This window comes from Corvus cornix, chromosome 9 (assembly GCF_000738735.6).
Source record: "Corvus cornix cornix isolate S_Up_H32 chromosome 9, ASM73873v5, whole genome shotgun sequence".
In the NCBI taxonomy this organism is placed as follows: Eukaryota; Metazoa; Chordata; class Aves; order Passeriformes; family Corvidae; genus Corvus; species Corvus cornix.
The window spans coordinates 7,275,171-7,299,343 of NC_046339.1; the positions used below are offsets into that span (position 1 = coordinate 7,275,171).

The window sequence follows — 24,173 nt, forward strand, 5'->3', positions numbered from 1 at the left end:
CAACTTGAAGTAGAAGAGCAAGTTTTACAACAGTGTTTATTGCCTAGGTAAGCTCAAGTGTGAACCCTTGGTTTGAGCTTTGGTGGGGATTTACTTTATAAGCGCTGGGAGGCAGCAGTTGCGTTGCTGAAGAAAAGGTTACACAGTTTACAGGGAGACCTGCAAAGGTGGGTGGCAGAACCACACAATGACAATTGTACTTCAGCTGCAAATTTTCCAGGTAATTCCATGGATACAGGTTAGTTGCAGAAATTAAGAAATCTCAACTAGTGTGGCCTTCAAAAAATGACTTAAGACTTCTTGCGTTTAGAAATCCCGGAGGTGCTGCCTCTGCTGGGTGCCTGTGAGCCAAGAGCTGCTGCTTCCTCAGGGGTGGGGATAGGCAAGGTCAGCTCCACGACTTTGGCTGATGAACCCTGACTAAAGGCAGAAGTTTTTCTACTGGGGAATCTGAAAGAAAAAAATTTAATAATTAGGATACAGAAATCCCTGCATCTAAAACAGAGCTGTCAAGGGTGGCTCACAATGAAGCCACCCAGTAGCCATGGTCGTTCCAGGGGAAAGGCCCTGAAGAGATCTCTGTAGCCATCACCACTAAATGGCTTCAGTAATCCCTGGGAATGCTGGATCATAACTGGGTCAGCATGGTACAGGCTCTATTTGAGCATACATTGAACAGGGGAAGAAGGTACCAGTAAAAGCATCAATATCTTCTCTATTTAATTAGGAAGGGCTGTTCACACTACCAAATGTAAAACATGGCTCAAAATTGTGCTTTTATAATATCAAACCACTTTTTTAGTTAGAGCACAGTAAACAAAAGTAAATTTAATTATTCTGTAATTACTGGGTTTTCTAAACTGTGATGGATGCTGAAATAAACTTCCTCATGTGCTTGAAAAATGTAGTAAAAGGACAGAGTAAGGAGAAAGTTTTTATAGAGTCTTCAGCAAGCAGAGACAATTGAGAAGACCTTCAAGAGTGAGGAATTCTTTCAGTTAGGGACTAATTTTGCTGGTTTAAATGTGATCTTAAAATCTCAAAGTAACCCAAGTGTGTTAGAACTTACCTGGTAGGAGGTAGTGAGTTCTGTGGGGACTGAGAAGTTTGACTACCGCTAGGAGAAGCAGCTGTAGGAAGCTCTAAATTGAACTAGAAAATTTGGAAAGAAAAAACAAGTTGATCTGATGGTTATATAACAGAATTGGCATATCAGAAGCATTTACAGGGCTTGGGATTTGAAGAGATGTTGAAAGCAGGTGAACGCTTTTCTGTTTTACCATATTGTGAGTTGTCCTTGAAAGACTCTAATAGGCTGGAGCTCTCACTCAAGATTTTGGTGGCAGTTAAGTGGAAAGCTCACCTTGTCAAAGTACATTTGAAAGGCTGCAGTTAAACCAGGATTTGCTTCTAGAACATCAGCTATCACTTGGTTGACAGTTCTGTTGAAGCCTTTCAGTTCACGAAGATGAATGTCTTTCTCTTCCTGTGTTTCTGTTCCACTCTGAGACTGAATTTCTCTGGATAGTCTGGAACACTTAACACAAATATTTTTAAAGCACTGTTCTTATGAAAATACAACACTTTTTCAGACACCTGCTAAGTTTAACCCACAGAGTTTAACCCACACTACTTACTGCCTATCAGTATAAAGTCAGACGTTCTCAGCAATAAACACACAAACCTGTTTTATAACCCTTGCTAGTTTCCGCTTCTGTTCTTCAATGTCTTTCTTCAGCTGCAGAATAAAAGCTTGTTTTTCCTTCTTTTGCTCTTCAAAGAGGGCCTGCTGCTTCTGTACTATGTCAAAGTGTTGTTGCATGCTCTGGAAATTCATTTGAACAGTAGTATTAGTTTATAAAGCAGGTTTGGTATCCTTTCACTTTTTGTATTTGTGGAAGGGTCTGCTGACATTACTACTTCTAAATGTAGCTCAAGCAATTAGTGCTAATGTTAACTCGAAACTTTCTGCCAGTCCAGCTGTTTGGTGGATACAGACCTGGACAAAGCAACTTCCAGGTAATGTACATCACTGTTAAAGGTACTGTTAATGAAATTACAGGTACATGTTTTAAGATGTATCTCATAGTAGCTACAAACTACCTTACCAACTCACCAGTGCAAGCTATACTAAAAAAACCCCAACATTGTTTCCTGTAGGAAAAGAGGGATACCTTTGACTGGAATGAATAAAATCAGCTCCATAAGGGCAACTGGGGTTTTTAATAAATAAATAAATAAATAAATGAATACAATTTAAAAAAAATTAAAAGCCAGGAATGGGTTTGCTGCAATACCTCATTATATCCAGGACTTATTCCCCGATGAAGATCTGTGTCCCTTTTCTTTACCTTAAGAAATAACATCTCTGAAATTAGAGCTATGTCCTGTGGTGGTAGAATAAGCAATAGGAATGATTGTTGACTATAGGCAGTGAGTCAGGGCTTAGAACAATCATGTGGTATATGACCACATGCCTTTGCTTTCCTCTGCCTAATAATATAACTGAAATGTCACACATCAGAATTAAGTGTTGCTCTTTCTTAAGGTCCAAGTGGGTTTTTGATAACCAGGGGAACCATGAGTCAGTCCTTGCTGTGGAGCCTGAACACAAACTCTTGTTTGCCTGCATTTAGTGCTCAGCCTGCTAAATTACAAGTCAGCTAAATTAATCCTGTTTAACTGAGGCGCCTTCAATGACAGTAAAACTGAATTTGTTCAGTTTCAGTTTTTGTATTATTTTAGAAAAATCCTGTGTGGATTTTAATCTGCAGTAGTGTGTGTGTGCTGCTGCTTTAGTGGCTGCCAGAACAGCAGCTGTCAGTGCATGTGGGAGTCTGAAACTTCTAGCTGTATGTGACTAAACACCTGAAGTTTTGGTGTGATTCAAGAAAATTCAAATAAGCACTCAGTTTTTGAAAGGGGAGGTAGAGCCTTCTAAAAATCATATCTTAATAAAAGAGTAGAAAAAAAATTGTACAACAATTTCCTATTTTTCCTCTAGGATGACTTGCATGGATTTACCTACATGCTGCAGTCTTGTCTGACTGGAACTTTACTTGTATTTTACCTGGAGGTTTTCCTGAAGTTCCTTGATCTTTCTTTGTTTGTATCTGTATTTTTCATCAGCATCCCTTTTATCCTTTTCTAGTTTCAATTTTTCCTCAAGTTCCTCACCTGTGATCCCAAACAATGAGGCAGCATTATTGCTGTGTATACAACTAAATTTTCACTTGAAAATAAGTTGCACTTTAAAGTAACTGCATCTCAGAGTATTACTATATTGGTGTTGGCAGTATTTCAGTGCCTCAGGGTTTGAGGGGTTTTTAAATACTCTCTTACTAATTCCAATACACTGTGAAAAAGTAACTGGCTTCATGAGGGAGAAGGTTTTAAGAGCTACTAGTTCCAGAGCCAGCAGAGGGCACAAAAGTTAAATAATAAGTATTATTTAGAATTAAGTTCTATTTTCTATCTAATTTCTATTTCACGTACTTTTCAAGGCAGTCCCTGAGACAGAATTTTTGTAGTTTCTGTTCCAGTTTTTAAGTACACACAAGCTGTTTTCCATAGCCGTGATTTCTTTTTCAGCTTTGCAGATCTTCGCATCCAAATCATCACCTTCTTGTTGAAGTGCTTCCTTTTCCTGTGCAGCCTGAAAGCAAAACCAATATTTTAGGTGACTGCAGACATACTGAAAATATTATGATAATTATATAGAAAATATTTATTATACAGCAGTATTTAGGGGTTAAAACCACTTGAACTGAGATTTGGGTGACTAGGGACCTGGAAGGAGGAGTTATTTACAGTACAGAAGTTCTTTGAGGTGTTTCATCCACATGCATTCATTATGGGTACCTGCATCTCCACTTAGGCTCACTTAGTCCTGCCCAGCAGCATCTACACCCTGTACAGAGCAGTCTCTGTGCCTTCCACTGCTGATGTGAATCACAGCATATGCTTCACCTCTGCTTCCTTCACCCATAAAATCCAAGATTTGAGATTGTACATTATATAACCACTGAGAGACTGTCAGAAGTCATTCAGTTTGGGAATCAGTCACTTGTAACTCCTCATTGATCTGACCAATAGATTTAAGAAACAGCCGGCAGGTGAAGTATTTTCTATAGCCCCTGGGAAGATTTGATATGGTGAAAAATCTCCATAGGTGTAGAGGCTATTTTATACACCCACAGTGACCACACGGCTTCTGCAGAGGGTCTTCTGCTGTACTGGATCTCACAGTAGCACAAATACCATCATTAAGAAATTTAATTAATATGAACTTCAGAGCAAAGCTCACAGCTAAAAGTGTGTGGCTTTAACAGGAAATCAGAGAATTTGTGGAGATCAAAACTAACAGATTCTTGTTCAAGAACCAGGGTATTGCATTATGGATAAAGACTGATTTTCTCTTTTTTCCAGTGAAAAGCTGAAGTATGCATAGGTAATTGGTAAGTGAAAGGGGAAAGCAGACATTTTTCAAGGTATAAACCCCATATGGTAAAATGAGTATCTGGAAATAACTGACAGTTAGAAAAACTTAAAGTCACATGAGACTCCAATAAAATTGTTTTCAGTTCATAGTGGATTATCACTTGACCAGTAATTCTTGTGGTTTTGTAAATTAATGAGCACTAAAGTGAAGTTTTCAAACTGCTCAGAATTAAGGCTCCACATAGATTCTTGTGAAACTTCTGTATAATTTAAATAACCAATGGTGTCAGATAATGTAGAACAATTAGACTCAAAGTAAGCAGTAGGCAAGGAGGTTGTCTTAGAGCCCAGGGAAATCTATAGCTTAAATAATTGAATTATAATGAATTATGTTGATAAAGTACCTTAATTACATAGTAGGCTTGACTTTTCATCTCCTCTCCTTCAGGTGGCATGGAAAGAGTAAAAATTTCATATCTGCATTTCAGTCTATCAATTTTCCATAGACGATCTTGAAATTCAGCACTGATTTGTTTGGGGAGAAAATAAATGGGTTGAGAAAGTGTTTGTCTGGTAGTGTTTTGTGGGCAGTTCTTGCTGCAGCAGTTTAAATTCCTGTTATTCCAGCAGCCTGTACCAGGAATTGTGCTGCTAACTGGTCTTGCTTGCTTTCTGTGTTCTCCCAACCACAAACACCCCTTGTTCTGGTTACCTACGTGACTTTTGCAGTTCTTAATGGAGCCAAATCTGTTTTGACATCCCAGATCACTGCATCCTGGGAGGCTGTGCCACAGTCCTTCCCCACATGTACAGGTCTGGCCCTTCACTCCCAGAGCTGTTCCAGCTGCCCCCTGCTGATGGTACCTTAACATTCCTTACTTCCACAGAGTCTTGATTTGGGGCTGTTTCTGGCTGTGCCTCACACTGATCCAGCAGTGGGAATGCTAAGGTACCATCAGGCACACTGAATCACTCTCATTGCCGTTGTGTGGGGTATGGTCAGCACGGCAGTTCAGCTGCTGAAGTGTTCACTTTTGGCTGAATCTGGATACTGGGATTTCAGGGCTAAAACCATCCCAGATACTTTGCACTGATTGTTACAAGAGGGAAATGTTATTTCTGTGTTGTTGCTTTATAAGAGGGTGCGTATGTAACGCATGAGATTTAATTTGTTAGGTAGGATACATAATGGAAAGCTCATTAGTTAAAAAGAAGAAAAAGCTCAACCAGACAAAACACACCACAAAACAAACCAGTTGTACTGTTTGAATCAAAGAAATTACAGTTTTATCAAGCAGCTGGGAAGTAAACCCTCTTTAAAAGCGACTTTTCCGTTTCATGTACTTTGGCGTGGCTCCAGACACATGGCTTCACATGTCCAGAATAATTTGAAAAAGGCAGTCACATACACAGTTTACTGTAAAAAGATGTCTGTGACTGAGGTTTCCTCTCAGTTCTGCTGAGGATCCTCACTCACAGCAAGGCCACTGATCTCCTGTTCACCGAGGGGTTAAAGCTGCAGCCTGGGGGGGTCACAGAAGGGGTCTCTTGCTGGCCTCAGCTGTCTTGGTAGATAACTGAGCAAGATTTATTTAATTTTCAATTTCTCTAACGGTGAAGCTGGGTAAAATGCTTCTCTTTTTAGTGTGTCCCCATAAAAAATGTACTCAATGAAAGCTACAAGTTTAGTTTCTGTAAGAACAGTTACCTCATGCGATGCCGTTCCTGATCCAACAGTCGTATTTGGGAATCCAGCATTGCCTTATGGATCCTGATTTCCTCAGTTCTTTCTGCTATGGCTTTCTTTAACTCCAATTGTTGTTTTTCCAGTGTTAGAACTTTCTCTGCTTTATTACACAGAGTATTTTGAAGGCGCTTCAGTTCTAGTTTTAAGAGATTATCTTCAACCATCATCTCCTAATAAGTGCCAAATGGTATCAAAATAAGAAATCATTGTTTTAATTAAGATTATTTATAATTTAGTAAGGCAATATTTATTCATTCTTTTACCTTTAATATATATACAACTGTAAGACTCCTTTTGCTCTGCATTCAAAAGTGTTATCATTTCCTCATTTGACAACAGTTTAACATGGTGAGTGTGACAGGGGTAGATTGTTTCCTGAATGGTTTTACACAAATTCATCAGACTTTCTAATTCAGGCTGAGTTTTGGGTTATTAGACTTTTCCTTCTACAACTTTTTGAGTTTAGGTGGTTTCAAATAAAATAAGAGGCCTGACAAGGAGCTTTCTGGAACAGTTAATATCTCTCTTGAACCATTAAAACTGTCTTGGAGTAAATTCTAGATTCTGTAGGCTTGCAATTCGTGTTACATGAGCAAATTTTGTATACCAAAGCTTATGAAAAGCAGCAAATGGTGAACTTCATTAGCATGGAAGTACTTTAAATCATTCTGTTAAAATCTCGTATGATCCCAAACTTGAGCAATTTTTATCTGAGTACTTTTACGTCATTAGCTTCTTTTGTTCCCCTGAATTTTATCCTCAAAGAAAAGTTCCATGTTTAGGGAAAGAGTTTTCATTGAAGAGGAAGTGCACCAGTTAAGTCAAAGTCAAAACTCTTTCCCCTGCTACTTAGACTCTGTTTTTTTCTACTATGTTAGTGCTTCCTTTAGGAAGGCTAAAGCTTACTGCAGAAAAAAAAAATTGTGCAATAATTGGAGGAGTGGGAACTGTATTTTTCTGCTTATCAAAATGTGAGGAAAGGACTTACACTTTGTTTCTAATTCCTTAAACTGGAATATAAATTGATTCAAACCATCTGTTAGAAAAAAATGCTTAGAGTTTAATAACAATACTGTGCCAAACTTATTACTAGGCATCACAGATTGAGAGTAAAAACTCTGTGTTTTGTAAAGACATCCCTGAACAGTAAATGTATTTTCTATTTTAAAGGTAATTGTTTCTCGGGGGAAAAAACCCCAACATCTCCACTGATCTGGTGGATATTGTGGTATAGCTAATGTGGGATTATACTGATACTTCATCAAACTTTATGCTGTATAGAGAGGAGAAGCAACACTTTGCCTAGTAAGATAATAGTGATGAAGATGACTTCAAAGTTTGGGAAGGAAGTATAAATTAGAAAACTACAGAAAGGGTTCTTATGAATGTAATGATGTAGCACTGTAGAAAGCAGATGACACCCCAAACAAACCAAACTGTACTGTATTAGTAAAGTTGCAAAATAATACTGTACCTGCTTAATGTGTTTTGCTTTTTTTAACTCCTGAAGCGATCTCTCATTGAAAAGAGTTAGTTCTTCTATCTTCACTATCAAACCACTTGCTGTTTCTCTTGTCTTATCAATTGTTCTCTTGGTGATTTGGACATCATTCTGTTTCAAAATAAGTTATATTGAACTTATTTCAGTGAATGTAAATTGCAACAAAAGCTACCAGTTAATTTTAAATGAGAGGTATTTAAGTCTTGGAACCAGGAACCATCATCATGATGCATCCATATGCTGCTCTGCAAACTGCATGGCATGTCCTCATGCAGGGTACTGCACGGGGTCTTTGGACAGCTTTAAATGCAACTGTACTTACGAATTTATGAAAAATATAAAAGTAATAGCTTCACAAAACGGCATTCTCCTATTTCTGCATGGGCCAAACGATAAACTCAGACATTTGCAAGCAGTCAGTCTTGATGAAAGCTCAGCTTGTCTTTCCAACATTCAATGCTTGTCTTCATGCTAAGGTGTCTCACTTGGGCAGTAATAATCTATTTTTCTGGAAGCTATAGGGAATATATGAAGTTTTCCACATGGGTTACACAAAGTTCAGATAACCTTTAGTCTAATACCAACTTCTTAATTACTAAGACCCAATCTACTTAATTCACTGAGATTTCTAAATGCTACACAGTCAAAATGATGTTCTAAGGAAGTTACCTGAAGTTTCCTGCACAATGACTGTAGAACATCATATGCCTTTTTCTTTTCTTCTAAGGTTTTCTTACGCTCAGCAACTTTTCCTTCCAAAACTTGTTTTTCATCTGAATTAACCTCCCCTTCTAACCGTGACAGCCGTCTCTGTATTTGCTGAATATAAAAATCCTGTTAAAATAAATTTTAAGGGAATTAATAGTCTGAGATAAGCAAAAACCTTGGATCTAAGTGTTGGCTTTAGGACAGTCACCCAATTAAGCTATTGTTTTTATAGTAGTTTCTGGCTTATAGACCTCATTAGCAAAATATCTTAGATGACTGATGAGCAGTGATGGTTTGGGGTAATCTTCTAGAAGAGTAACAAAGCACACTCAGCACAGGCTGCTGTAGGGAGGCTTACAATGGAGTTGCCATCTTGTTGCTACCAGTGGATGCTGATATAAAAGAGCAAATTTTCAAAGTGGTGCATAGGAAATATGCACATAATCCAATTAGTAAATAACAGGATTTTGGCATGTACCTCTTGTATTGCTTAAAAAATATACCCTGAGGTGTCTGTGGTTCAGAGGGATCAAAGTAAAGAATGGGTTTTAGGAATTACTGGGAAAAGCAGCTGATCCAAAAAAATAATGAAAGACCCAAGTACAAAATGTAGGTGATACTTTGGCAAGTTTCAGTAATTTCAATTTTATCTGTACATCTAGAGACAGAAATAAATTCAGTCTTCAAATGATACTGCATAACATTTCCAAAATGGAAAACTGTTACAGATTACAGAATTGAAGCAACGTGCTATCAGTAGACTCAAGAAACAACCATAGTGTGAAAATACATTCACATTTTACCTGGTCATATATTAATCCTTGTTGTTTTAACAGATCTGCATCAAGTTTGCGCAGTCGACTCTTGAGATTTTTAAGTGATTTTTGACCTCCCTCAATTTCTGCCAGAACAATCTTCTCCTTATCCCTCTGCCCTTTTAACTCCTGAGTCTTCTTGAAAAGTAGGTCCTTTAACCTACTCATTTCATTTTCTTTTTCCTGGTGACAGATTGATCATTAAGTAGAAGAAAGAAGTAATTAATCACATCAGAATTGATTTCTGAAGAATTATTTGCTTTTATTAATCATATAGAGAAAAAAAAAATTACTATCTCCATTAATATGAACATGGAATTTTGTAAGTCTTCAATATGGTTGGCAAAAAAAGTATTTGACTTTTGAAAGAGAAAGTAATATTTTTTATTCATTTCTTAAAAATCCAATCCTACCCTACAATTACATGACTTTTTTTTCTCAGTTATAGAAATGCTACTCTTTTCAGCCTTCCAGAAAACTAAATTCCCGTCATTCTTTTCAAAAAACCTCCTTACAGCCTCCAGCATCTGTGAATATTTGAGAAATATAATACAAAGCTTTTCAATGGTTTATTAAATCTTGTAACACTGTGTGTGCACATGTATGTACATGTGTGTTTATCTAAAAACTACACTTTCTAAAATCACTTCCTTTTTCTCAGATGTAAGTTGCCATTAACACCTAAATCAGTGCAGGAAATGAGGTTTTAGTAGGATAAAAGACAATGCCAGACATTTCAGGTAACCTGAAATGGATTGAAAACAATGAAAATTGAGATGATTTCCTTTTTAGAACCCTAATAAGGAAAACAATTTTATTCTTTCCCTCCCTCCTTTCACCTCTCCCACACAAGTAGCCAAAGACCTTCCAAAGCTCAGGCCATTGAGCATGCCAGTTTCCTGTGAGGTACATCCTAAAACAAGTGATGAGATTTCCCTTTCCTGTTCCAAAGGACTCATTTACATTTAGCTCAAGTTTGGTACAGAATTTGAAGATGTACATTTAAATTAATATGCAAAACACCTGAGAACTCGCTTTTCTACATTGATTAATAGTGTGTTTATTCTTGATTTAATATGTATGTAAGCACCTTGCTGGCTTAAATAATGGGGAAAGAATTTAATACCTTCTCTAAGGGTTTGTAATCACATTGCCCATCCTACCCAACAGAATTTTTTTGTAGTTGAACTTGCTGTAGGTGCAATTCCAAAGTCAAAACTCAGGATGTAAGAGGCAAGTGTAAGTTTAATATGAAAGTATTATGGAGTGTAGCACACGTCAGTGAGCTTTGTATCATGCCTGAACAAAGGAAATTTCTTCAGGAAGCAAACTGGTTTTTAAGCATGTTCCAAATGCTGAGCTGTATTTCTGAAACTAATGACAATGATGAATTCATCCACTGACACTGGATCATGATTTGACCTTCTCCTCATGGTCTTTATTGCATATCTAAATTAATTTATTTAACAGAAATTGTTCGTCTCCCTTTAAGTGAGGTTGTTAACAGAGATAAGACATTCAATAAGCTTCACTGTGCAACAGTGTTTTGCCACGAATTGAAGAGGGAGAAGTACCACAGAACTAGAGAGCAAAAGAATGACATTTCATCCACATTGTTCCTGTAAATATCTCTTCACAGTAAATTAACAGATGCAGCAAATAGCCATGTGTGTCTAACAGTGATGGAAGGGAGGCTTCTGACTAACACATTACAGACATTGTTCAAGAACAGTTCATCCTAGCTAAAATATTCCCCTGGAGCTGTGGAGCTGCCAAGCTCAATGTCATCTTAGGTTATCCACCACAGACACGAGTAAAGAAACCCTGCTAAGGCTTCAGCCACCCTGGAAACTGTCTTAAGGGGAAGCAAATGAGGTTTTCATTTTAATGAAATGCTACACCATTAGAAATTGTTTTTAAATTATCTGAAAAGCCAAAACAGTAAAGACTGTGATTTAAGAAACTCTCTATAAAGGAAAGACATCCTGTCACTAGTTTCTGAAAGTATATTTAAAATGTGTGATTAATGCCTGTGGAGTTAAAAAGTTTGAAAAATAACATTCAATCTACTGCAAGGCATTATTTCACATGCATGCTACAGGAAACACAAAACAGGGAAGGAAAAAAAAGAGCATACAGTGGTATGCACAAATACAGCTTTGCTGTCAGTTGTGTGGGACACCTGCTGTCACATTAATTTAAACTGGTCATTCTAGAGAAATGAAAGCTTCAGCATATCCAATGCTCAGTTGTCCAGAAAAAGGTAAAAAAATATTTCTGTCATGTTCAGTCAGAAGTAGTGAAAATACTTTAAGAGAATTAGTAGCAAAATGACAAAAGAGTATAAGCATTTCCTGAAATACAGGAAAGTTCTGAAGATTGCATTACAACACTGCATTTATTCAAAAGCCCTTTACAGCTTATCAGATGATAACGAATTTTTATTCCTATACTTAAATTTCCAACCTAAGAAGTGGGCTTTTAATTTTATAGAAGTATTATTAGGCATGTTAAAAAAATAGTCACCTTATTATAGCTTGTATATGCCACTTCCCAGATCAAAATCTTTATTCACGAAAATGAAATCTGAAGTGAGCCAGTCATTACTTAATAGTCCACAAGTTAGATGTGTCAGAGTATCATGTAGTAGAATTAAATAATGAAGAGCAGACTAGGCCAGCCAAATCTGATTAAAAGATTCCTAAATATTTTTTTAACTGTTTGCCAAAATCACAGCTCTTTGGAGGTTTATAAATTTTGGTGGTGTTTTACTAGAGCCATGAAGTTTTTGGTCGCAGTGTTACTGAAAAGCCACCCTGACAAGAGTCTCACTTTTTAACAACCTTATTGATGGGTATCAGACTCCTGTATTAATATAGTCTGAATTAGCAGGATCACTTATTTTCCTCCAGAGTTTTCTCAGCACAGACATATCCACATGCACATTACTTCAGTGTTTGATGAAATAGCTACATGCCATATTAATACTTTCATTTTAATAGAAAATTCTAAAATTAAAGAGATCATTTCAAAATATAAAGCTTGCAAATACAAATGACTCCTCTATAGAAACCACGAAAACCATTTTTACCTCGACACTTTTTTCTTCTTCTTTCAATATTTCTTCAAACCTCAAAGCTTTCTCTTCTGAACTGAGTGACTCCTCAATCACAAGCTTCAGTTTATCAGAAAGACTTGCATTTTTTTCATTAAGAAGGTGTAATCTAAACAAAATGACATAAATTAAATGAAGGTTGCCTAGACAATGCTGCCAAAAGGAAGCAGCAAATCTGACTGAGCAGTTGCCTCAGTCTGAACTTCAACCTATGATAAGCAAGGTCCTGATTTTTTTCACACCCTTTAAAAACAAGGATTACCAGGAGTATCTTGCCTAAATTACCCAGTGCCAAAAACTATGCAGGACATGAAGTAACCAGAAAGTTAGAGGCTTCAGTCATCAACATTATTTAAGGTTCTTTGCTATCTCAAGGATTTGACTGTATTACTAATCCTTACCAATTATATCTTTAAAGGTCTGGTTCTTACCTGGCTTTTTTCCCCTGAATTTCTTTCTTCAGATTGGTTACTTGTGTTCTCAAAGATTCTAGATCAGAAGCAGTTCTGTTCACAATGGATTTCAAAGCCTGCAGCTAATAAATTACAAAGTCAAGCAACTGAGCTCTTATTTTCTTTGGTACATGTTAAGGTATTTAAAATTATATTTTCCTATTTATTGGAAAGTATTCCATTACTTTTAAACAGTGCTCTCCAAATGAGGAGTGCTGAAAATTCTGAGGCACTATAAATTGGCCCAGCCAGTAAATTCAATAGACTAATTTACATAGTATGAGTAGTAGGAGAAAATAATAATTAAGAACAGAGAAAGAATTATAGAGGTGCTGTGGGCTGCAATTCTTGTCCAACAGCATCTGTATGAGTGGAACTGTGGTTTTATAGTGCAGAGCTGACTTTGCTGAGGTTCTCTGTGAACGTGGATAACATTATATATCTAATAAACATTTCTATGTCAAACTTCCCTGGGCACATAAAATTATTTTGATTAAGACATCACTGTGACAAAAATACACAGATATTTAATTTGGTAAAATATACATGACAGCATATACTTATTAAACAGGATAGGAATACTTTACAATCAGTAGCTCTTTCATCTTCACAGTATCACTTAACAGCATAATTGTGTTCACTTTCACAGATGAAGAAACCTGATCAAGGGCATGTATAGCAAGTTTCTTAGAGGTCACCTGTTGTTGGCTGAACTGTCTCCTTCTTTCCTTGTTTCTCACATGCATGCCACAAATGCTCTAATAAGGGGAGACTGTTCTATTATCCCATCATAGAGTATTAATTATGGAAAAACTTCAAGCAAGAATCTCACAGCTTGAGATGAAAACTGACCAATTCTACAAACCCTCAAGCTTGCATGAATTATAGGGTAATCTAATAGCCTATACCTTGTCTGAGCTACCTACAGTTTAATTAGGAGATCAGTCTATGAACCACCTGCTACAGAAAAGCTATTCAAAATTAAGGCAACAGCAGATGCAGGGTTTTTCAAAAAACACCAAGCTTGCTGATTAGGCCAGTGTTACCATTTTCTTGTTAAGAAAAAAACTTACTCAGATAATACAAGTGTATCTCTTCTCAACAGAGCCATGAAACTTGAATTACTTCTTAGAAATACTTCTACAGGCATTTAAGTAATTCAGCAGTGCAGCTCATTCCCAGATTTAAGTGCAGAGTTAAGTATGGACAGCATCAAGCACAGCTTGTTCACAGGGCAGCCCTGTCCTACTGTGTCTTGATTAGAAAGCCATGTGAAAACACTGGGTGTTTTCCCCAGGAACTGTAACCTGACTACAAGGCCCACCAACACACACTTCTGAGAGCACTGACAAGGAATTGTTTGGAATCTGGAAGAGATTTCTCTCATCTTTATGTAATACTGCAGTCTGTGTATGCTAAAAGAAAGAAGCCTCCTGAGGCATCTGACAGTGTTAGACCATTTAAGAGAAAATTAATCCATTTTACACCTACACAACAGAGAATACATTCCAGTCTTTTCACCACTCTCAATTACAGGATTAAATTGAGGGTTCAGATCCAAATAAACAGGAGTAGGCTGAGAAAAGCAACATTTTGTTGAATTATTAAGAGTCTAGTATAAAACCTGAGAAAAGGAAATGCTATTCCTGTATTTCCTCCATCTGGTCCTCAGTTATAGTTTCAGTTTGTTTTCCTGAACTCTTTGGTCACCCTTACCTCATCCTGCAGCTGAGTCCTGCGAGTATCCTGAGTCTGGTACTCCTTTCGGAGGTTGTTTGCTTCCCGCTCAGCAGAAGAGATTTTCTTTTCATATTCCATATTATTAACAGTTTCATTTACCAAAAAAGAAGTCTTCTCTCTCAGCAAAAGTTCTTTGTTTCGGATTTCCTGTTTTATCTCTGCAATTAGCTATCAGAATAAAAACACTTTAGATTTGCTTGCATTAGTTGTGTTAGATTAATAAAGGGTACAATCAGAAGATCAATTCCTATTATGATTACTATTTGCCTGAGTTCAGTTATCATTCCTAAAATTACTTTGTTCCATGGATACATCACAGCAAACACTACAACTGTTTTGGACTGGAAACTTCCAAAATATTCCAATAATTTAAAAACAAAAAGACACTGTAAACTCCTATGAAAATAAAATAATTATTGATTGATTGAATTGGGGAAAAAAAGCTAAGCAAAACTTCAGGTAGACTTGAAACAGATGAAATTCAACAGGAAAATTACCAGCATTAGTGATGCTTACTTTACCTGACAGGTTTATAACTATTCAGTGAAAATTGTGCATTTTGAAAGTTCAAGTAAAGCATTAGCTAATCGTAAAATTATAGTTTTCATGTTAATTAAAACCAAAAAACCAACAAGCAACAAAACAACCCCAAAACTCAGATATGGATCAGTTACAGCGGTTTTACCAAAGCACAATGATCAATCTCCTGATCTCTTTTTTGCATCTGTTGAATTGCATTCTCCCACTGCCTGATGACTTCTTGCCTTTCTTGATGAACTCTGCGAAAATCTTCAGCTGCTCTGTCAAGCTCCATCTGTTTAAAAGAAAGCACCCCCATGATTTCTGATGTTAAAAATGTCACATATAAACAAGGGATCTCTGAGAACCTTAAGCACAAACCTGAGCTGTCATGGTTTCTGTAAGCTCATTATCCAGAGCTCTGCGCTTCTGATTTGCTTGCATGGTCAACTTTTCTATTTGAAGGGTTAATGCCTAAAATGAAAGGATATGAAAATATTTGAAAATGAAGTATTTGAAAAGAAATAAATCACATCGTATGAATTCTTGAAGCCCTGCTACAATCAGGGGTTGGATTATTGAGGCATCCATTTTATTGTGTTTTAGAGAACAAAAAACTGACAGCGTAGCCTCCCACATTTACAGTCAATACAAATGGCCATAAGAACCAGAGCACAGCAAGGCCAAAGTAACCCTCCACAGTGTGTAAATGTGTGTGGTGTCTGTGGCATATAGCAGTGAGACTGTGTAAACTAAAGTTTCTGGGTTAAGTATTCAGTGAGTAAAAATCAAATTTCTCCTCACTCTATTTAAAGGCTAAAAAGAATCATAACCAGGGTTACTTATCTCTAAATTAATAATATACTCAGGAACTCACCCTTATAAACTCTGAGCTTTTGACTGGAATCTCTCTTTATACAGATAAATATGTCTATATCTTGCATTATTCCAGGTAGCTATGCTGAAGTTGCTGTACTTTGTTCTCAGCAATATTAACAACTTCAGTTCTAAAGTGAAATCCTACACTATTCATCCATACTTGGTGTGAATTTTTGAATAAACTCCTCTTAATTCAGTGGCAATGTTTTCTAGACTTTACAATCTATCTGTGCACCCTCTCAAAAAAAGTTAAATTTTACCCAGATGAACAAGCAAATTAATGTCTTCAATTATGTTTCTCATTGTTGTAAAACCTATTCTCTCTGAACTTTAAAATGAGCCTCATATGGAATTGCACCGTTGTGCTAAATGGAAACCAGTTTCAAAGCAGTATTGTATAAAATCTTGTCTTCCTTTTCTCTCCCTTGATAACATAACAAGGTCTTCAAGTGATAAAATGGTTCTCCATTTGGTTTCTGAAAATTGCTCTTTGCTACTTACTCCTAGTTTCCCTTCATCTTGCTGTGCATACTTCTGGATTGCACTAGCATCATTATCTGTACGATTTATTTCCTTTATCCAGCTTTCCAGAAGTTCCTCATCACAGTTCATCTGTTGTTTTAAGTTTTCCAGCTTCTTAGTGGTTTTATTTATAGTGTTCTAATAAAATAAGAGAAAATTAGAGGTTCAATATCAAATGTCTAATATTCGTTGAATAGTAATTGAAGCAACCACTTCAAGCTACTGTAACAATTCTACCCACATCTTGCCCACAGAACTGATAGTTTTCTTTTTTATTAATTGTGGGTTGTACCTGAGGAATGCTATTGGACATCCTGGTCTTAAAGAAGAAACAAGACAGTAGGTTGCCACAAATTTAAAATGCAAATTATTTTAAACAGGAAAGTCAACCTCTGGCAAGATACACCCACGTGCAGGGTATTTGTTCCACACAATAAACTGATCGGAGGCATCAAAAGGTAAAGGTTCTCTCTCACTCATTAAGGCCAAGTTGTTAGACCCTTATCCTACATATCCATTTTCAAATGTGACCTCTTCATGTGATTGTGAACAGACTTCCTGACACAAAAATGAGAGAATCTAGATCCAGCTGAATAGTGTGAATATCTTCATCCTGCTACCCATTCTGAGAGACTGGAGATTACAAACAGCCTAAATCAGAACAAAAAGAGCAAATTAAAAAAAATTAAATAATTAATAGAAGGAAAAAGAGACCGTTCCAAACCCAGAAAACCACCTGTGATTGGGTAGCATTAGATTACTTTGTAACTCACATTTTTGATATTGAAATCATGACCCAAGTCATGATTTTATGTAGAGTAGATTTATTTTATGTAGAGAAGATTTGCCACTGACAATTTAATTTTTAAACCATTAAGAAAACACATGTGAGCATTAGAAATACGATGATATGGATGTGTGGCTGTGTATCTGGCATTAAGAACAGAACTCTTTCAATATCTAATTAATATTTGCTAAGTCTTGACCAGTCTATGCAAGGAGATCCTCAGTGTCACTCACCTACACAGGGGAAAGCCCATCCGGATCATCTACTACAGTTTATAAGCTTTAATTTTAATTAGCTATTCTTAACTTATACTACTGTTGCTGTATGTGCAAGTGAGGACAAGCCATAAAATTCAGCAGTATAGGTGTTCTCTTCCAGAAATTTCAAACCTTACTTCTTGAATGTTCTTCTTTTGTCTCAAGGAAGCTATCTCGTCTTTCAGTCGTTTAATGTCGTTTTTGAGACGTCCATATTCTCTCTCAGCAAGGGCTTTAAAGTGATGTTCAGTTTCAATTTCATTCTCTTTGGCTTTGTAAAGAGACTGCAGAATAATAAAGTTCAGTATTTTACAATAAACAAAAGGCATACATCAACAAACCATTTTCTTTACACAAAATCAAATCCCAAGTCAGACATGGAGTAGTTTCACCATGTAAATGAAGGAATTTTCAGAGAAAATTTATTGGTTTGATTTTAATATTTCAAATACATGTATCCTTATGTATACATATATATACCTTGTATCAAGTATCCACAGATCAACATTTTATAGCCCTAAAAATTCGATTCTAAGATTTTTCACTCAAGATTCAGGATCTTAAACTTTCAACATCAAAATCTTAGTCTCTTGATCACCACTGACTTTACATCAGATTCAGGAGGCACAGCAAAAAAAAAATCTTTTATTGTTCTGTACTGAGACTGACCTCCCCTGCTGGCCTATAGCAGTATTTATGTATTGTCTAATCTTTCTTTTAATTCAAATTAACGCTTGAATCTAGCACCAAAAAAATTAAGAAGTTGTTCAATGGCAGGGGAGTTTCTTAAGACTTTTTCACCCAGGATATTTTATCTGAAAGGCATAAATCTTCATCTCAAGACTCTTTAGAAATCTAAACCAGCCCTTTTGGTCAGTTAATTCAGAGTGTAAGACTTAGATCTTGACCATCTCACTTCATTTTTCATGTCTGTGAATTAAGTCTTCATCAGCATTTCACAATTAATTCTTCACCATTATAAAAATTATAAATTTATTTTTCTCTTACACTAGTGTTTTCCTTGACCAATTTTTTTTTTAATTAATACCTACAAAAGTCCCCACTCAGGAAGAATTCTAAAATTCAGCCTTCCTGGCCTTTTTCCTACGTACAGTAATTTGAATTTGGATGGTCTTAATGACCATCAAATAAAATCACTGAGATACATAGTTTAACTTTTGTTTCTTGTGGAAATCCTGGAATAAAGGCCTAACAAATCTCTAACAAAGCTGGCAAAACATACAGGGACAGCAGCCACCGAGAGATACTCAGGTAACAGGTCTGTTTGACACAACAGATCTGCTAGAGGTGGCCATTTACCTGAGAGAAGGTTATCTCTTGTCTCACGTTTTTCAAATGAGACGTCATTGCTTCTATGCGCTCCTCAAAGCTGGTCAACTCATCCTGCAGGTTCTCTTTTTCCTTTAACATCTTCTGGAGCTGTTTAAGAGTTAGAATCGTCAAGCTACTGTTTGCGGTTAAGTGCTTATTACCTGCAACTACCTAAAAATAGTCATTGCAATTATTAATGAAAAAATAACGTAAGAAGTAGATACTACGTTCCTCCAAAGCAGTGCAATGAGGGATTTCAAGGAGAAAACCCGGAGCTTTGCTAAGGAAACGCACAACTCGCACTGCTGCTCCCGAGGGGCTCGGGGGATGCGGGTGCGCGGGTCCCACGCTTGGAGGCGGGGATCTCCCTGCCGATTGCCCGGGCAGCTCCGCGGAACTCGTGGGGTTTCCCTCCATCCCTCCCTCCCTCCCCAGCCCCGGGGAAAGGGCGGTCTCCTCTCCCTGGCGGCCGCGGGCCCGCGCTCACTTCGTCCTCCAGCGCCTTGTTCTCGGCGTTGGCCACGGGGATGGCGAAGCCGGGCTCCCACTGCAGCTCGGCCAGCACCGAGGCGGCGGAGGGGCTGCACAGGCTCTCCATGATCGCGGAGGGGCCGCGCAGAGGCAGGGCCGGGGCTGAGGCGGCTCTGGGCGCGTGGCAACGGCGGCACCGGCGGCACCGGCCGGGAGGGGCCTCGGGCGGCACCGCCCCCGCTCCTCCCGCGGGGACCCGCGGGCCGGGCCCAGCCGAGGGCTCTGGGCTGGGGCGCGCTGGGCCCGGTGCCGGGTGGGCGCGGCGCTTTGCGGGTCAGCGGGCCGGGCACGGGGCTGTGCCGTTCGTGGCCGTGCTGCAGAGGGGGTGTCAGCCCCACAGCCCGCTGGCAGCGCCTCAGAGCCCCTCCGGCTCCGCTGCCAGAGCCGGCCCGAGCCACGGCTGCACCGGGACTGGGGCCGGTAGAGGGGCGGCTCATCTGCCGCTGGGGACACCAAATAGGTCTGGGGCTGACGCCTTTGGCATTGTCTTCACAACGGGTGGGTTTCCTGAGCCACGCTGCCTTCAGGTGACCATAAACACTAATGCAACGTCCTTGTGAACTTGCCTGTCACCTTTTGAACCCATCTGTTCTTCTGGGTTGCAGATTACCCTGTGCCACTGAGTTCCACCATTCACAGACGGAGACAGACACAACGCTCTTGGCAAGGATCACAGAGTCATAGAATGGTTTGGGTTGGAAGGGACTTTAAAGATCATCTGGTTCCAACCCCTGCCATGGGCAGGGGCACCTTCCACTATCCCAGGTTGCTCAGAGCCCTGTCCAACCTGGCCTTGAACAATTCCAGGGATGGGGCAGCCACAGCTGCTCTGGGCAACCTGTGCCAGTGTCTCACCACCCTCACAGAAAAGAACTTCCTCCTAATAGCTAATCTAAACCTACTCTCTTTTAGTTTGAATCCAGTCCTCCTTGTCCTGTCACTACATGCTCTTGGAAAAAGTCCCTAAAAAAAGGAAGGGTAGCCTTGATGCAGAAACCCTCTGTTGGTGACAATTGTATGGCTAAAGCATCTGAAAAGACATTAAAGGAATGAATCAAAGCATGATTCAAAGGTGCCTGAGCCAAACAGCAATAAGCACTGACAAATGTTTGGGAGGTGGTTTGGAGGAGCAAGGAGTTTGCAGTGAGATTTGTTACAAACATGGGCCCATGGCAGGCTAGCAACACTGACCACAGCAGAAGATGTTGGTCTTGCTACATATCTATAAATGTATTATGGGCTATTTTCAGAGAAGAAAAGTTTGCTGAAGGACAGTGAAAGTCAGGCCTGATGAGGACGCACCAAAAGGGAGACTTGCAGTGTTGTGCAGATTATTACTGGTCATTTCACTGATCATGCCCTGGGAACAGTCCTGCATTATTCTTAAAGTATTGAAAGAAAAGGGAACAACAATGTATGAGGGCAACAGTTTCTTAAAAATAAAGGAATGGTACAGGGTTCAGTGCCTCAAGCTACCTGTGAAAAAAATATAGATGTCATGAGGAAGATCTTTTTTGCCTTTTGTCTTACCTGGCACAGTTGGATGCTTGTAAGAAATGCTTAATAATGTTTTTGAAGAATCAAGGAAAACGTCATGTCTTGAGACAGTAATTAGCAGCAAGCACCCTTCTGCCACCTTCCTGTTTGCCCTCTGGGATGTATGAAGTTATGATGGCCAGTGTCCTGTGTTTTGATCTTGCTGTACACTTTCCCAGTCTGCAGCTCAGTGATGATGTGTCTCATTGTGAGAATGATGTGCTGAGTACAGTTAGTGTCTTCCAAAGGGATGTGGGATGATTGGACCTACGTTACCAATGTGGGCAAGACAAAGATGCAGATGATCTGCAGGAAGATGAAAGATAGCTGAGATATATGGCCTTTAAGAAGGGAAGCTTCTGTAGGCAGAAAATTCAGACTTAAGATATATATATTCCTGATTCTAGCATACGTGGAGGACATTTCTAGAAGATGGACATGTGTAGATAGGTGGCTTTTCAAAATGAAATCTGAGGACCAGCAGCTTGCAGCACTGTGTCAGAAATGGGGATGAGCACAAAGGGATTGGTGTAGAGGTGATGCAGGAGTGTGATGACAAGGAGGGAGCCTCAGCTGCTTGGATGGTGTTGGGTGAGCACGTGGCCTGTGGAGGACTGGGCCTTTTGACCCCCTCAGGGGTCTCATGCCAAGAGCCACCTATTTCAGAGTGCAGTGAGGTGACCTGGCTCAATGGAAATGTGGAATTCCAAAGACACTACAAGCTACTAGAAAGATAGCAGAGACTACAATGTCACATCGCTGTGTACACATTAAGGACCCCTTCCTTTCCTGCTCAAAATAGAACCACCTATTACTCACTGCATGTGGAGAATAAATGCAACTTGCCTTGCAGGGATTTTAAGTTGGCACCTGTAATTCATTGTGGCATTGCAGTGATGAGCACCTGATAATCTTGTATTATCCTAGCAGACCTTGTGTGAAAGAACATGAGACCATATAGTGCCTGAGAAGAAAGCAAATTATTAGAGAACTGTTATTAGGTGAGCAATCAGTCCTGTTCACTAAGCAAGGCTTCCAGTGAAAAAATGGTACTTTATAAACATGTGCCTTAATGTGTGCATGAAAAAAAACAAATCAATCTTAATGCAGTTAGTTAAATTACATACCAAACTTTTGAACTTTTGTCATCATAAGTGTTCACGTATTTTTGAATCCAGATTTATACTTAGTGTCTGAAAAGTATAGAGTGTTACATGAGTAAAGAGTATTTCAAAATTTTCATGGAAATTCCACCCCCCTCACTATCTCTTGCCTGACGCTGACTAAAAAAATCTCCGTGATATGCTTTTGTTCGTATGGTTTCTCCCTTCTCCTGCCTGTGGAAATGTGTTCAGTAAATGCAGACCTGTTTGCCAGACGTGCTAATCCACCAGATGGTGCTGCGTGTCTGTGGATGCAGGGGGGTTTGGTTGGTGTCTCTTTTTAAAATAGCACCAGTCAGTTATCGACTCCTCAGTTAAAAAGGAATATAAAATTTCTGTTCTTATATACGTATATATATATATACAGAAGGTTGTTTTGTTTTATTTTTAAAATTATATCTCTTATTTTTAAAGGTGCTAGAGGAACAGAAGTACTTGTAACATGACAAACTGTTTTCCTGTTAACATTCCTTTTGGGTTGAATTTTCACTTAGGCAGACCACTATGCCCATTTGTTCAAAAGACTTAAATTAAAAACTGCCGTTTCTGGCCTTTAAAATACTTAAAGCTCCTCTTGTACTTGTTAAAAAACATAATTTTCATTTGTTTATGCTTAATCTCCTTAAACTGTTATCTGTGTGAAAATAAAGATTTCAGTGATGGATTTCTTTCTAATACATGATACTTTTTTTATATAAAATACGGGAAAATATTTTTTCCTGACTATACATTTTAGACATCCTCTGAAAAAAGACTCACTTAAGGGATTATTTAATTATTTATTACTAACCCAGTATAGCCAGTTGGTGTCAGTTAATCATTGTTTATAATCAATTTCCCATGTGAACTCACAAGTGGCAGGGTGTTTGATAATGGGATGTAATGGCTCACACTGTATCTTCTCTTTCAGATGGGTGCACTAAGGCTGCTGGCACAATGGAAGAAGCAAAAATAGGAAGAGAGATTGAGGGGACCACACAAGTGAGTGTGAGATCAGGACATGCAGGAAGTCTGAAGGATGGAGGATCTGGCATGATAATGAGTGAAGTATTGACTAAAAACCTAATGTCTTTATTGAAAGCTGGATCTCATGACTTGGGTAGGAGAAGCACAATTGCATAAAAAGGAGAATTGCTTGTAATTTACATCTGATGTGTTATCAGTTGTGTTTAATCTATTCATAACCAGTAAATAATATAAATTAACAGCAATTTAATATATTGATCTTGGGGGGTAAAAAAGACAAACATGAGCCAAAATCAAATACTTTTGAAGTTTGAGGAAGTTTAAATTTGTTCTCTTTATCCTGGTCTATGCTTTCTGCATAGTTGTGCTGGCAAAGGCTGCAGTATTGCTGGTACAGTGCAGTGGCTTTTGTGTGCTGGAGATGGGTGCAGAGGACAAAAACCCCATCCTTTTGCTGCAGTATTCATTTGAAAAGTTGCTATAAGCCAATATGTGCCATAGGGTAATTTATTTTACTTGTAGGACCCGAGTTGTCAGCAAGCACTGGGAGGGCAGCTGTGAGAGCAGTGCCTTTGGTAGAGGCAGGAGTGATTTGTGGAGGGGCAGAGCAGCTCCTCCGTGCCCCGCCCGGCAAAGGCGCTGCCCGGCGGGGCGGGGTGTGCCTTCTCCAAACACTGCTCAGAAAACGTTCGTGTAAAACCATTACCAGATTTTATTTAATAACCTCCTAACCCTCTCTCTCTCTCCTCCTCCTCCCCTCTGTTCCTCTAATGCCTTTTACAGCTCTTGCTGCACAGCGTGAAGCCTCAGAGCTGCATTCATCAATGACTCACACCCTTGCTTAGGGGCCAATTTTCATGGAAGCTATACAGGAAAATTTTGAAATGCACCTATCTCATGCAGGGCACAAGATGATTTCTCTATTCATTACTATTCCAAAAGGACTTGTTGTCCTTCGGAAATGTTCACATATTACTTACATTTGTGCGTGCATGCATACATGTGCAGAGCTAACTTGCCTTTAGATTTGAGTGGTCTAAAAATAAAAATGTATTGTTATTGTCATTGATGCTAGTCAGCTGAAGGGTGACTAAGGGCCTGCTTACTCTGAGTGAAAGCAGATAAATGCAAAGGAAAATGCAGCATTGTGTGTTAGGTGAGCA

General features: G+C 38.6%; 1 protein-coding gene across 2 annotated transcripts; it reads right to left on the reverse strand.

The window, feature by feature from the left end:
* Nucleotides 1-10: 10 nt before the first annotated feature.
* Nucleotides 11-19,502, reverse strand: CCDC39 (coiled-coil domain containing 39). 2 transcript variants are annotated; one of them, XM_039556818.1, is made up of 20 exons: nt 19,302-19,502; nt 18,803-18,922; nt 17,620-17,766; nt 16,418-16,576; nt 15,419-15,511; nt 15,204-15,332; nt 14,495-14,686; nt 12,758-12,861; nt 12,303-12,435; nt 9,200-9,394; nt 8,358-8,522; nt 7,662-7,799; nt 6,149-6,357; nt 4,845-4,965; nt 3,496-3,655; nt 3,071-3,177; nt 1,685-1,825; nt 1,364-1,537; nt 1,070-1,152; nt 11-450 (listed from the first exon to the last, which is right to left on the reverse strand). In XM_039556818.1, exons 1-20 carry the CDS (start codon nt 19,410-19,412, stop codon nt 291-293), a joined length of 2,841 nt encoding a protein of 946 aa, XP_039412752.1. In that variant the 5' UTR covers nt 19,413-19,502; the 3' UTR covers nt 11-290. The 2 variants fall into 2 exon arrangements, with proteins under 2 accessions (XP_039412752.1, XP_019140215.1); XM_019284670.2 differs by lacking the exons at nt 18,803-18,922; nt 19,302-19,502 and having other exon boundaries at nt 16,731-17,711.
* Between the last annotated feature and the right edge of the window lie 4,671 nt (nt 19,503-24,173).

Excerpts from the sequence above, each read along its gene's own strand:
- CCDC39 (XM_039556818.1), bottom strand. The coding sequence starts at position 19,412 with ATGGAGAGCCTGTGCAGCCCCTCCGCCGCCTCGGTGCTGGCCGAGCTG. Across the intron at positions 18,923-19,301 it reads ACAAGGCGCTGGAGGACGAA|CTCCAGAAGATGTTAAAGGA; the intron begins GTGAGCGCGGGC and ends ACTCTTAAACAG. Across the intron at positions 4,966-6,148 it reads CAGGAACGGCATCGCATGAG|TGCTGAATTTCAAGATCGTC; the intron begins GTAACTGTTCTT and ends CAAACAAATCAG.